The sequence below is a fragment of the Cynocephalus volans genome, chromosome 10, assembly GCF_027409185.1.
Source record: "Cynocephalus volans isolate mCynVol1 chromosome 10, mCynVol1.pri, whole genome shotgun sequence".
Lineage (NCBI taxonomy): Eukaryota > Metazoa > Chordata > Mammalia > Dermoptera > Cynocephalidae > Cynocephalus > Cynocephalus volans.
Genome location: NC_084469.1, coordinates 4384518 through 4396986, shown reverse-complemented (window position 1 = coordinate 4396986; position 12469 = coordinate 4384518). Strand labels below are relative to the sequence as shown.

At 33.3% G+C, this 12469-nt stretch overlaps 1 protein-coding gene across 1 annotated transcript; it reads right to left on the bottom strand.

Annotated features, from left to right (window-relative positions):
* Nucleotides 1–4700: 4700 nt before the first annotated feature.
* KRT222 (keratin 222) lies at nucleotides 4701–11742 on the bottom strand. Its single transcript, XM_063109058.1, has 6 exons — nucleotides 11647–11742; nucleotides 8414–8542; nucleotides 7467–7687; nucleotides 5814–5890; nucleotides 5493–5628; nucleotides 4701–4929 (listed from the first exon to the last, which is right to left on the bottom strand). Exons 1-6 carry the CDS (start codon nucleotides 11740–11742, stop codon nucleotides 4701–4703), a joined length of 888 nt encoding a protein of 295 aa, XP_062965128.1.
* Nucleotides 11743–12469: the final 727 nt, after the last annotated feature.

Here is a 12469-nt window from a genome sequence, read left to right as displayed (position 1 = left end):
CTTAAAGATTTGAGGAATTAAGAAAGGAAGGATATAGGCAAAAGATAATAGAAAAAAAAGTCTTCCCTTGTCCTGAAGAAATTAAAATTGAAGAGTGAAATATCCAGCAAGATGGACATAACTTACATTGAGTTTTTTCCCCTACCAAATCAAACATCAGAACATATGATCTTGCATGCATAAGGATATTTATGGAAGCTACAGGACAGACGTTTGGAATTGTAATTATTCCTGGAAACTATGGAGTGCAGCATTAATATGACTATTTAAACTATATGTAACTATAAAGGTTGTTGGGAGCTCTCACATGGACCTAGTAGTTAACCTCAGACAGAGTCTTAGGCTCAAGTAATTTAGTTTTCTTTCTGGCAGCAAGATCCAGGAACTTGGCCTGCTCTCCTCTCTGACAACACTCATACTTTCTTGGGGGTTCTTCCTTCAAGACAGGAAAGTACAAACTAGTAAGTGATAAAGTGGGATTCAAGCCCAGATCTCTTTGATTTCTTTCCATAGTGCTGTGGGAAGAAGCTGGTGAGGGAGACAGAATTCAAGAAGTGTGACTGGGAGGGAAGAAGAAAAAAGGAGAAAATCGGAGAGAAAAGGAAAAACTTGCAGCCCTTGGCTACCTAGTAGTCCTTGAATAGACTCTAGGAGGTCTATGAACCCTTTAAAATTGTACACAATTTTTATGTACTTTTTTCTAGGTAGAGGAAAAAAGGTTTTCCCTTTTACAAATTTTCACAAGGTCTGTGACTCAAGAAAGATTTTAAACCAACCACTGAGCCATGGAGTTTGTAACAAGTTCTGATGAAGCTTTTAGAATGGATTTTCTCTTCTGAAAATAGGAAAAGGGAGAACAGAGATATAGCTGAGCCAAATAGCTCATAAAAGTCTGATTATACACAGAATGGTGCAACTGTCTACTTTTTTTGGCTATTTCTATAAAAGCAGAAGGACCTTCAGGTATTCAGTTTCTATCACTAGAAATAGTTGTGAAATACTGAAGCCTAAAAGATTTCCAGGACAGAGTGATTCACAATGTTTTATAGAACTTAACAAAGTTGGTTTGCTTTTGCAACCCTTTGTGTTACCCTGAAAATAAACTTGTGGATTTGGAACATGAGTTTTGACAGTATGGAAAAGAATGAACATGTTAGAAAACAGATTGGTCCTGGAGAATGTGGGGTAGGGTCTATTAGCCATTGACAATATGGCCAGGTCTTGGCCAGGGTTGGCAAACTATTGCTACAGGTCAAATCTGGGCTGCCTCCTGTTTTTGTAAATAAAGTTTTATTTGTACACAGCTGTATTCATTTATTTATATATGGACTATGGTTGCTTGAGGCTACAAGGGCAGAGTTGCATATTTGCTACAGGGATCCTATGGCCTGAAAAGTTCAAAATATTTTCTATCTAGGCTTTTACAGAAAAAGTTTGCCAACCCTGGTCTAGAGTCTAAGTGTGTGTAGGAAACCTGGAAAGGCTTGTACTGATTTTTTATATATACCTTATTTCAGAACCTTTGTAGTATGTCTGTTAATAATGCAAACTTGTAAACATAGAAACAAATTCTGCCCTGTGAACAAACTTTCCTTTGATTTCATGTTTTGAGAATTTGAGTAATGTGTATATGCAAATTACTTATCTAAAGTTTAATTTTGGCTCATGTACCATAATAAATTTCCATTTGAAACTTACAAATTAATTTAACCATTTTATAACTTAAGTCTTTTTTAATTTAAAAATAACGGTATTAGGAAAACAAAGAAATTGGAGGGTAAATTGTGAAACTTCACAATATAAAGATCTCCAACAAATGAATAAGAAAAATACCTGTGTGCAGTATTAGTTGTATATTACCATGTAACAAATTATCCCAAAACTTATTGGCTTAAAATAATAATAATTTATTATCTTTAGGCAACATTTTTGTACTTTAAAAACTATCATGGTAGTTCAAGCTGGGTACCTCACTGGGAAAGAATAATTTTTTTTGGCAGCAATTAAGAATTAAAAGTATTATCTTTACCGGTTGCATTTTGAACTATTATTTAATCATTGTCAGCTATAAGTTTTCTCACAAATTCTTCACTCCCAGAGACAGTCTTCACCCAAATAGTTCTGTGTATTTGAGCAGTGCTTTACCAAATATTTCAAACAGCTGTGAGGTAGGGAAGGTAGGAATTACTAGCAAGCATCACCTTTTCCTTTATTTTCATGTGTGAAAATTGAAGCTTAGGGAATTTAAAGTGATCCTCCTGGTTACATTGTTAGTGACAGAGTCAGGGCTAGGATCCTACAATTGTTAGTAACTGCAATTATTCTCTATTTTTGTTTTTTCTTATGGAAGCATGCATTTGAAATATTCCAGAGAGACTGAAGAATATTAATTTCTATTCTATCAAATGAGGATAATATTATTTATTTTGTAAGACTGCTGTAAGGATAAGAGAATTATGTATGAGTCTGCTAAGCACTGTGCCTGGAGCTGGGTAAGCATTTTGCAAATGGTGGCTACCATTATTATACCTTCTTCAGAATTATGGGATTATGTAATTATTTTGATTTTTTATTAGAATAAAATATTAAGATACCATTTAAAATTTTTCTTGTGTAAAATAAGTTAAAAACCGTAATATGTCTGATGTGATTGCAGCTTTCTTTATTCTCCAAATAAGCTAACTGTATTGGAGCAATTAATTATTTGTTTTGCTTAACTATGCAGAGAGATCTTTGAACTAAAAGAATGGTGTACCAAACTCAAATACAACACAGCTTTAGAGTTTATGTTTCGATTTTTTTTATTGTAATGGTATCATTTGCTTTGGTAAATTCATATCCCAATTTAAAATGTCCCAAAGCAAATAAAACTTTTGTTATAAATTCAAGTACAGTACTGTATTTTAAAACATACATGTTACACACACAATAGCTGCATAGTGGAATTACTATAACAAGCAGTTACATTCATGATGCCCAGTACTGAGTTTTTAACACTGCAATAGACTACACTGGATATATTGCCTTATTATGATCACTGTTGCTTAGTACAGTAACTTTAGTACAATAGCGTATATGATTGCATTTTTAAAGCTTTAATAAAGTTAGTAGCATTTAACTAATATTGAAAGAAACTTTTATATATAGGATGTATTTTAGGTCAGATGCTTATGCAAGAATAAGCATGTAACATGCTATTGTATGCTTGACAAAACAAAATCATCACTTTTCACTAAATAGAATAAGCCAGGCTAAAAAAAATCTGAAGTAATTGAAAGAAAATTAAAAATTTTATATCCCTGTATTATGTTAAAGTTTAACATATTTTTCTGATATATATATATATATATATATATGTATAGAGAGCGAGAGAGAGAGAGAGAGAGACAGAGACAGAGAGAGACAGAGAGAGGGACTGATTTTTAAAGGCTGTGCTAAAATGCTAACATAGCTGTAGCCCTTAGATAATACTTCAGCTGGAAAAAAGTATGGTGAGTGGTACTCAACCATTTTTTTCTGCTTAGAAAAAATTAATAGCCTATAAATTTCTAATGTTTTAAAACAGGTATTTATTATTTAAGGTCTTAAAATAAATAAACCTGTATTAAACAGATTAGGTTATTTTAAAAACTTTGTAACAGTATTCACTTATTCACAAATGTATTTTCTATCCACAGTTATTACAGTTTGAACAATTTAAAAACAAATCCTGCAAATACTCTTAGCATAGATAACAATATTGTTATCTTAGTTTACATAAATGATTGCAAGAAATATATATAATACTTCATATAGTATCTTATCTAAGGCTTGTAGCAAACACTCTATAATCACATTTAACTTTACAGTTGGAAAAATTGGGATGGTGAGAGGTTGGTAACTGTTCTAGTAACTATAGTAACTACCTTTTCAATTTGCTTTTCATGTTTTCTTTGTGCAGATGGTCTTCCGATTTTTTTGGGGGGTGGGTGGGTAATACAACCTTTAAAGTTCTTCAAATAAAGTAACTTCTAGAAATCAGATACTGATTACAAAAAACTTTCAGATGTAGATTAACTTGATTTCATTTAATCATCAAATTAGCTTTGGGGTGTGTTCTATAATTTGCTTAGAATTGCTCATGGAAAAAAAAAAACTCTTATTTTTGTAAGTGCACAAATGATTGTCTCAAAAGGAAAAATCCTAGTTAAGTGATTAGTGAGTCCTTCTTTAAAAGTTTGTTTATACTTGCTTTCTTTTTTAAGTAGAACAAACTTTTTAGGTTTAACCAGTCATGAAATAATGATGAGTAACTCAGTGCGACACTTAATGTAATTCAATCATATTCAAACAATCTATTCTTTTTTTCTTATTTAGTCATTGAGTAAAATTACAAAGACTTTAAGCCAGCTTAATGTTTATAGTGCCTGATAAAATTTCAAAGGAAAAAGCTGACTTTTTGGAGAATGAATAAAATAGAAACCATACTGAATTTCTGATTTTATTTTAAAGCTTCCCCTCTCCAAAAATATTTATCCATAATTAGATTCAGAGAAACTTTTGTCCCTTACTGATTTTTATTCTTAAGAAAATCACATATTGATCATAACATTTTCCATACGTACTTAGTAACTTACATTTTGAGACAGAAGGGGGTGAGTATGGCCCACCTCGGTCCATCCTAATATCATTTTCAAAGCAAGTCAAATGCTATCTTTGGATTAGTTAGCTGCTGGTGGAGGTTTGATAGAGGGGATACTGCATGACCTTCTCATGATGAGCCTGACTTCTATATCTGGTAGATTATCCTGTTTAGTCTGTAAACACCCTTCATCGGTAGCTGCTAAATGAAGATCAAATCGAAGAGAAACAGATTTTTTCCTTAATCGAGGGTTATCTTTAAAGAAGGAACCTTCCCATTCTTTAATAACTTCATCCACTTTCTCTGTCCTGAAATGATAAAGTAAACCTTTCTATATGAAGATGTATGGGTATATTAAAAATGTATAATATGTATTCCATTTCTATGAAAAACAAATCAAGAAATTTGTATAATTTATAGTTTGTGGAATTTATAATATATGTACTTAAAAATCATATGAATATAATTTCTGAGGCATTCTGTGGGATTTCTTCAGAATTCTCATGTTTTGGTTGTATTTTTAGAAAAAAAGGTGAATTAAGGACTGAGTACTCTTTCATCTGAATGTATGTATATATATATATATATATATACGGGGGTACTTCAAAAAGTTCATGGAAAGATTCATATTATCTTTTGATTCTTTTTTCCCCTGAATTTTCTGAAGTGTTCATGTGTGTGTATATATAATATAAAATATAAAATATATAACATAAATAAATATATTTATTTCATATTAAAAATCACAGTATATGAAAACTATGTTTGGAAACATTCAAAGAAAGAAGAGTAATTGTTGGGATTACTCAACTGATCTTAATTTCTTTACAGATGTTTATTACTATTTCTCAGTCAAAGTTGTCTTACTTACTGAATAGTGCCATGAGCTTCGCCGCTCTCCTTCACGATATTTCCATTTAATGCTGCCTGTTTGGTCACTGTTTCCACTTTTTCATTCTCACACTTTTGTGGGGCTTTTGTTGAAAAAGATATTTCATTTATAATTGCTGTGAAAATGGTATTTATGATATATGAAATTACAATGCTGAAGTACTGTTCATGGTCAAATTGTATGTCAAACTTTTATTCAAATACTGCTTGTTTTTTGGTACTTTAGAGAATCTAATTTTTTAATAATACCTGTAAATGGCACTTCACTTTTCAAGTTAGTTTATTTATAACAGAAACTCACCTGAAGGTAAAACAAAACCAACTCTACTTGTGGTAGGTTTTTGGTCTTTTTTCCCACCTTGGATACAACCATAATACCTGAAATTAGAAAGAATTATATTGTAATATAATATAAGGAGCAACAGCGAATTAGCAAATAAATGAAACAAATAGAGATGGATAAACTGTGTATTCATACAACAGAAATATTATTTAGCAGTGAAAACAAATGAACTAAAGCTACACTGTATCTTTATGAATGAATCTCCCAAGCATTACATTGAGTGAAAAAAGAATGTAAGTTGCAGCTAGTTTTAGGAAGGTTAAAATAATATGCAAAAGAATTTATACGTTATTTAGGGATATATACATATTACTATAAAGAAATGTATGAGACTAATATGCCTCAAATTCAGGAACCGGTTTAGGTGGAGGGAGGAGAATGAGGTTGGGGGATGTGGTTTAGGTGTCCAGGGAACTTCAACAACATTGCAAACACTTTACCTCTTAAACTGAGGAAAGTGGGTATATGGGTGTTCATTATATTTTTCTTGATATTTTCTTGTATGTCTTAAATATAGCATCATAAAATTAAAAAAAAATTGTATTACAGGAATATTAAAGCCCAATTTATTAACATCTTAAATGATTAGGAATTAAATAAAATTCACAACCATTTATTTTATTTATATATATAGTTACACGTATACATACATAAATATATATTTACCTAGCACTTACAATGTGGCAGGTATTGTTTTAAGCACTTCACAAGCATCAACTCACTTAATCCTCAGCAATCCTATGAGATAGGTAATATTATTATTCCCATTTTACATATGAGAAAACTGAGGCACAGAGAGGCTCCTAACTTGCCCAATCACTCAGCTAGTTTAGTATATTTTGAATTCAATTCGTTTTTTAAAGATTTAGTAAATGTCAAGATTTATTATAGACTGAAGTTATTTCATCTAGCTTTGTAGAGGACTCAGAATTCTGACACAAGCAAACATAAAGATTTCTTTTTATGGGAATATGGAAAATTGGAGGTTGTGCCATGCTCAAAGCTATATGACCTTATAAGTGATTGTGGATTATGATATTGCGTGAATTAATAAGAATTTCTCTTTTGATACTTTTTCTTATCAGGACATCTGGAAGTTTTTTACATCATGACTCAGAACCATTTTGCTTTTCATGGTTGTAATATAATCACATTATTATTATTATTATTATTATTATTTTGGTGTTTGATGTGTGGTGAGGGGTGGGCTCCTGGGTGGGGGGGGTTGTGGTGATCGTATGTGAAATTTTCAGGCTTTCTTTGTGATGTTCCATAGAAGGCACAGATTAATCCTAAAAGAGATGAATGGCAAGGAAAGTGGGAAAGTTAAGAAAGGTCATTTTTGTAGTGATTGAGAATTGTTTACATTTTGTTTTTAGCTGACTTTGTAATAGCCCTGTTTGACTATTTGGTTTCTAATTTTAGAAGGCTGGAAACTGTTTTTCCACATATTCTTGGCAGTACTTAGTAATTCCCTTTTATTGTATAAGCTCTGTGAGTATGCCATGGTGGTGATGGCTTTTTAGATTTAATTTCTCTGACCACATCAATAATGACACAAGTGGCTCTGCATTTCTGGCCCCTTGTTATTAATCATATGGAATTAGATACCTGAGTTCTTCCTTTTCTAGGAGGCGGCGATATGTTGTTATTTCTTGTTCTAGCCTCATCTTCGTGTTGAGAAGCATCTCATGCTCCTGAAGCTGCTTCTCGATGCCGCGCCTCACTTCCTGTAACTCCTTTTCTAGTCCTTCAATCACAGCCTCTAGGTCTTGCAGCTGCATCTGGTAATGCTGCTCACTGGCTTGTAGGGAGTTTTCAAGGCCTCTTTCCTGTTTTATAGAGATCCTCATCAGTAAAACAGAGATACAAAATGTATTTCTGAAATCTGATTTGCAATGTTTTCATTCTATTGTGTTCTTTCTTAAAAAAAGGTTGCAGTAATTGTATCTTACTTATGCAAGAGGTGTTTCCTTACAGCTTTGTGTGTGATGCAAATTAAAAAACATTCATATTTTATATGCATAATTAGAGAGTTTACTGTACAAGTATTTCGAAGGAATCTTGTGATAATTTCTATGACAAAAACAATCATCTGTAGTGCAATTATTAGCACTCTGAGTTATTTGATTTTTAAAATATTAAATAGTATATTGAATATCAATGCCAGAGCAGACTGCTTGTATAGGCATTTCAGGAAAATGTGTAAATATTTTTCTATTGGACGTCTCAATGGAATGGACAAAAGACTTCCCACTGTCTTTAAGACTTGGGATAATAACAAATGTTCTATTCTCCAGCTTTAACAATTGGAGAACCCCAGGGTGATAAGCTAGTATTACTTTTTGTAGGTGTGAACCAAATCTTGATTGAATTGATAACAGTGACTGCCATGATGCAAGGACGCTGGGGTGGGTAATTGAACTCGAATTAGGGATAGAATTCAGTGGCCTTGATTTTCATGTTTCATATGAAGTAATGGACATTATTCCCTTCCCTCTGTTGATCACATAACATCTGGGGATTCAGTGGGCAGTCACTTTGGAGGTCATTCTCACCACAGCATGGAGAGATTCAATTTCCACTTGCAGGTGGTACCACTGGCGTCGGGCTTCCTTGAGTTCTGCTTGAGCTGCCTTTAAAGCCTCTTCGTCTTTGTCCATTTTTTTGCTTATATCTTCCTCTAGCTATAAGAAAGCCAACAACCACAAACAAATACAAAGAGTGCTCTTGAAAACCAGGTGTTTAAAAGCAATTATAGAAAAATTATACAGGAATCAAAACTTTTTTTTCTTTAAATTACAAAATGTGTGTCCTAAAGCTTAGTTACTAATTAAATAAGTGAGGAAGTCAATTGCATTCTCAGCCTCAGTTTTCTCTGATGTAACATGATTCCAAAAGTCCTTTCAACTATGAAAATCTATGAAATATGGAAAAATACATTTATTTTAATGAAAATAAACAATTTTCAGGACCTCAAGTTTGTGACCTGTCATTCTTAGCTTTTCATCATTTATGGATCATTAAGAAAGAAGGGTTGAAAATTAACTAGTTTCCCCTCATGTTTTCTTTTAGGCCGCTTTATAGAAGCAAATGAACAACTTTATATCCAAAACTGCTCAATTCTAGGACTGGGTGTATGGACAGGGAGTAAATACTGCTGGAAAGTATATTACTAGTAATTTTGAGAATTAAGTTATCATAGACATTAAAGTTCTGAAATAGACTTGGATCAAGAAAACTCAACATTGATTTACCTTTTTCAAAAATGATCTTTTTAGAAGGCATGTTAATTTTGGGCATCTGGGGTAGTAACAAAAATGAAATCTTTAAAGGTTGTTTTCCAAATGTCCTCATGTTAAAAAAAAACAATTGGAATATTTTTATTCAGTTTTAAGTGTTTTTATGCTGGTGTTGAAATTAAAAGAAATTATCTGTTGACAGAATTCTCAGCATTTGGCTCCAAGAACAGTAGGAGCAATGTGTAGAACTGACTGTAGTATTTTGAAGCAAAAAATAACTTTTTACATTCTTATATAAATACATTTTAAAATTAAAAAAATTTAATTTGATCGTATAAGAGGTTCTTTTTTTAAAGGAAACGTTGGAGAAAGTGAAAGTTTATGAATAAAATTTAGGGCAAGGTATTAGAGAACACAATTCATACATTTGTTTTGGTTTATTGATCACTCGTTATTAGTGTTAACTTGGCAAAGTTATATAGCAAGCAACACATACTAGAGCAACTACAAAAGAGAATGTAAAGAATTTTGAAATATGAGGACATAAAAATGCTGGTATCTACTGGTCTTTTGGATTTCAAGTATGGAAGTGGCAGTTAAACTTGTTTGGTGACTAGATTCCCAGATGGCCCTCAACGAACCACATGTCCTAAATTCATGTCCTGGTGTGGTCCCCTTCCACATTGAATCTGAGCTGAGCTGTGTCTTGCTTTACCCAGGAGCATGTGGCAGAAGTGAAGCTGTGCCAGCTCCAGGCTTTAGCTTTGAGAAGCCCCGACAGCTTCTACTTCTATGCTTTTGGGAGCCCTGGGCCAACATGTAGGAAATTGGGATACCCTGCTGGAGAGATCGTGTACAGGCCAGATGGGGAGAGACTCTGAGGTGCTACATAGAGTGAGAGAGAAACAGGCCTGCTGTCCCAGCTGAGCCAGCCTTCCAGCGATCCCCTGCCAAGGTGCAAACACCTGAGTGAGCCACTTTGGATGTTCCAGCCCAGTTGTGCCCCAGGATTTGCACTCCCAGACAACATCACATGCAGCAGAAGAATCTCTCCCACTGAGCCTAGACAACCCACAGAATCACGAGAGAGGATACAATGGTTACTTCAGCCCACTAAGTTTTGGGGTGGTTTGTTATATAGAAGTCAGTAACTAAAACAGCTTATGTTTCTTTATTTTGTGATAATTAAATAATCAGACTTTCTTGAATTTATTCCAGCTGACTTTCTGAATTATTTTGGGAAAAAAAAATCCTCTAAAGTAGTTTTAAGTTAAAAAGTACTCTAAACAAAACTTACTTTTAGTTTGCTTTTTCATTTGAATTTACTCATATTAGCATTGTGACTTGTAAACTAACCTTTTATTTCTTCTATTGCAAAATAAAGTGTTTATTTGGTTTATCATTTTCAGAAGTTGTCATCTATTCATTTTTTCCTTTCTCTTTGTAAAAGATGAATGAATTATTCCAACACTTAAATGTCTCAGTGACTTTGTTTAATCTAGGATACTGATCATTCTTTATGAAGACTGAAAATGTTATCCAGAGGTGAAATTTATGTTCCTAAAAAAATGAGTTGCTACTGGAATAAAGACCTGTGATTTCCTAGCAATGTTTTTTCTCTTTCGGTGAAGTGCTTAAGTAAGCTTTTTGCTGTATTTGAGTGCTTGGAATAGAATTTGAAGTCAAATAGGTAAACTAAAAAAAAAAAAAAAAAAAAAAAAAAAAATCCTAAATTATTGAATCTTTGATTCTAAAATATTTGTTTGTAAATTTGTTTAAAGACTTGAGACCTTAATTAATTGCTAAAGGTGTTTGTCACTTTAAAACGAAATCTATGAAATTAGTATTTAGCCCTTATCTAAATTGGCTTTCTTTTGTTTTAATACTTAAATATTACAAGCTTTGTATCAGAAATAAACATTTCTCATTTTATAGTACAAAAGCAAAAATCTATAATATAAGTGAAGGACCATTACCAATTGGGGGAATTTTGATTGTCACAATTGATATCATTGTTTCTGAATGCTATGTTCACATACTCAAATGATTTCTATTTATAACAATCTAGTATGAAACTGAAATCATTAACAAGATGATAGAAACCTTTTAGAAACATTTCACTTAGTTTCATCTCCACACTAATAAATCTTTCTAGAAAGCTTTTTATTTTAAAGATGTTGTTTAAATGATCTCTATAAATACTCCTTTGACGGGTATTTGAAATGCTTCCTTCCTGAAGAATGTCTAAAAGAGGTTAGAGTGCACCATTTTATTATATTTTGAGCCTGTGTTTTATTACTGATAGTAGCCTCATAATTTACATGAAAATTGAATGCATCAATCAACATTTATTTAATGGTAATTTAACAGTATAATCACAGTTTTTCCCCCTGTAGTCCCAGTCACATTGCAGTAAAACCTAAATTCCTTCCCCAGTATATGCTGCATTGAAAAGGAAATACCGTACCTCAGAGAGGCTGGGACAGGAATTGGGTAGACATGGACTGTCTCTTTATCCTGGAAGGTGCCTGTCTGTATGAAATCATTACCTGGATCCTTGTTGAGAGCACCGTCTCTATCTGATTTCTGGTGAGGAGCTTTTCATAGTTTGCCCTGATCTCATTGAGTAGCTGGGACAGTTCCATTCTTTTCCCATCCTCCACCTTGGCTAACTGAACCTTATCGATAGGATGAGTCGCTGCCGCAGAGCCTGTCTGCTCTGCCTGCGTGGAGAGCCCAGAGCCCAGAGCAGCGTGGAACCTTAAAGATGCAGAGCTCCTTTTTCAGAGGCCATGGAAATTCCTGTGTTTCTAATCAATTACGCAAATATATGGTAAACCCTTCACTCCTATTGATGTTGGTATGGTAGAAATGTCAGACTCTCCACGAAGAAGGAAAGTAAAACCATCCTCAGTATTCCTGCATTGCTTCCCTATAAAATCGAGCTCTTTAGAGGGAAAAAAATTCATTTATTTCGTGGAAAGAAAATGAGGCATAACATATGGAAAATTATATTTAGTTCTTTCAAGATATTGCACGAAAATAAATCTGGGCCTAAACCATGATGGCTAAAATTTTCTTTTGCAGTTTTTCTCACCATTTGGATTCTTTAAACAGAAATGCTGTGGTAGGTCATTAGAATGTTGACAGATATTGGAAAAAGCTACCATCAGGTTAAGTTGACAATTGTCATCAGCTACAGGACTGATTGCCCTCAGATGCATACTGTGGAGCTCATGGCAGACTGCTGTCCTGATAGCAGAGTTTGATGTACTGAGGTGAGTTCCTGAAGGCATATGACAGATGAAGTTATAGCTAGAGAAAAGCACTAATAGAGTATGAGAGCTGCGAGCTGACAATTCCAATGTTTTA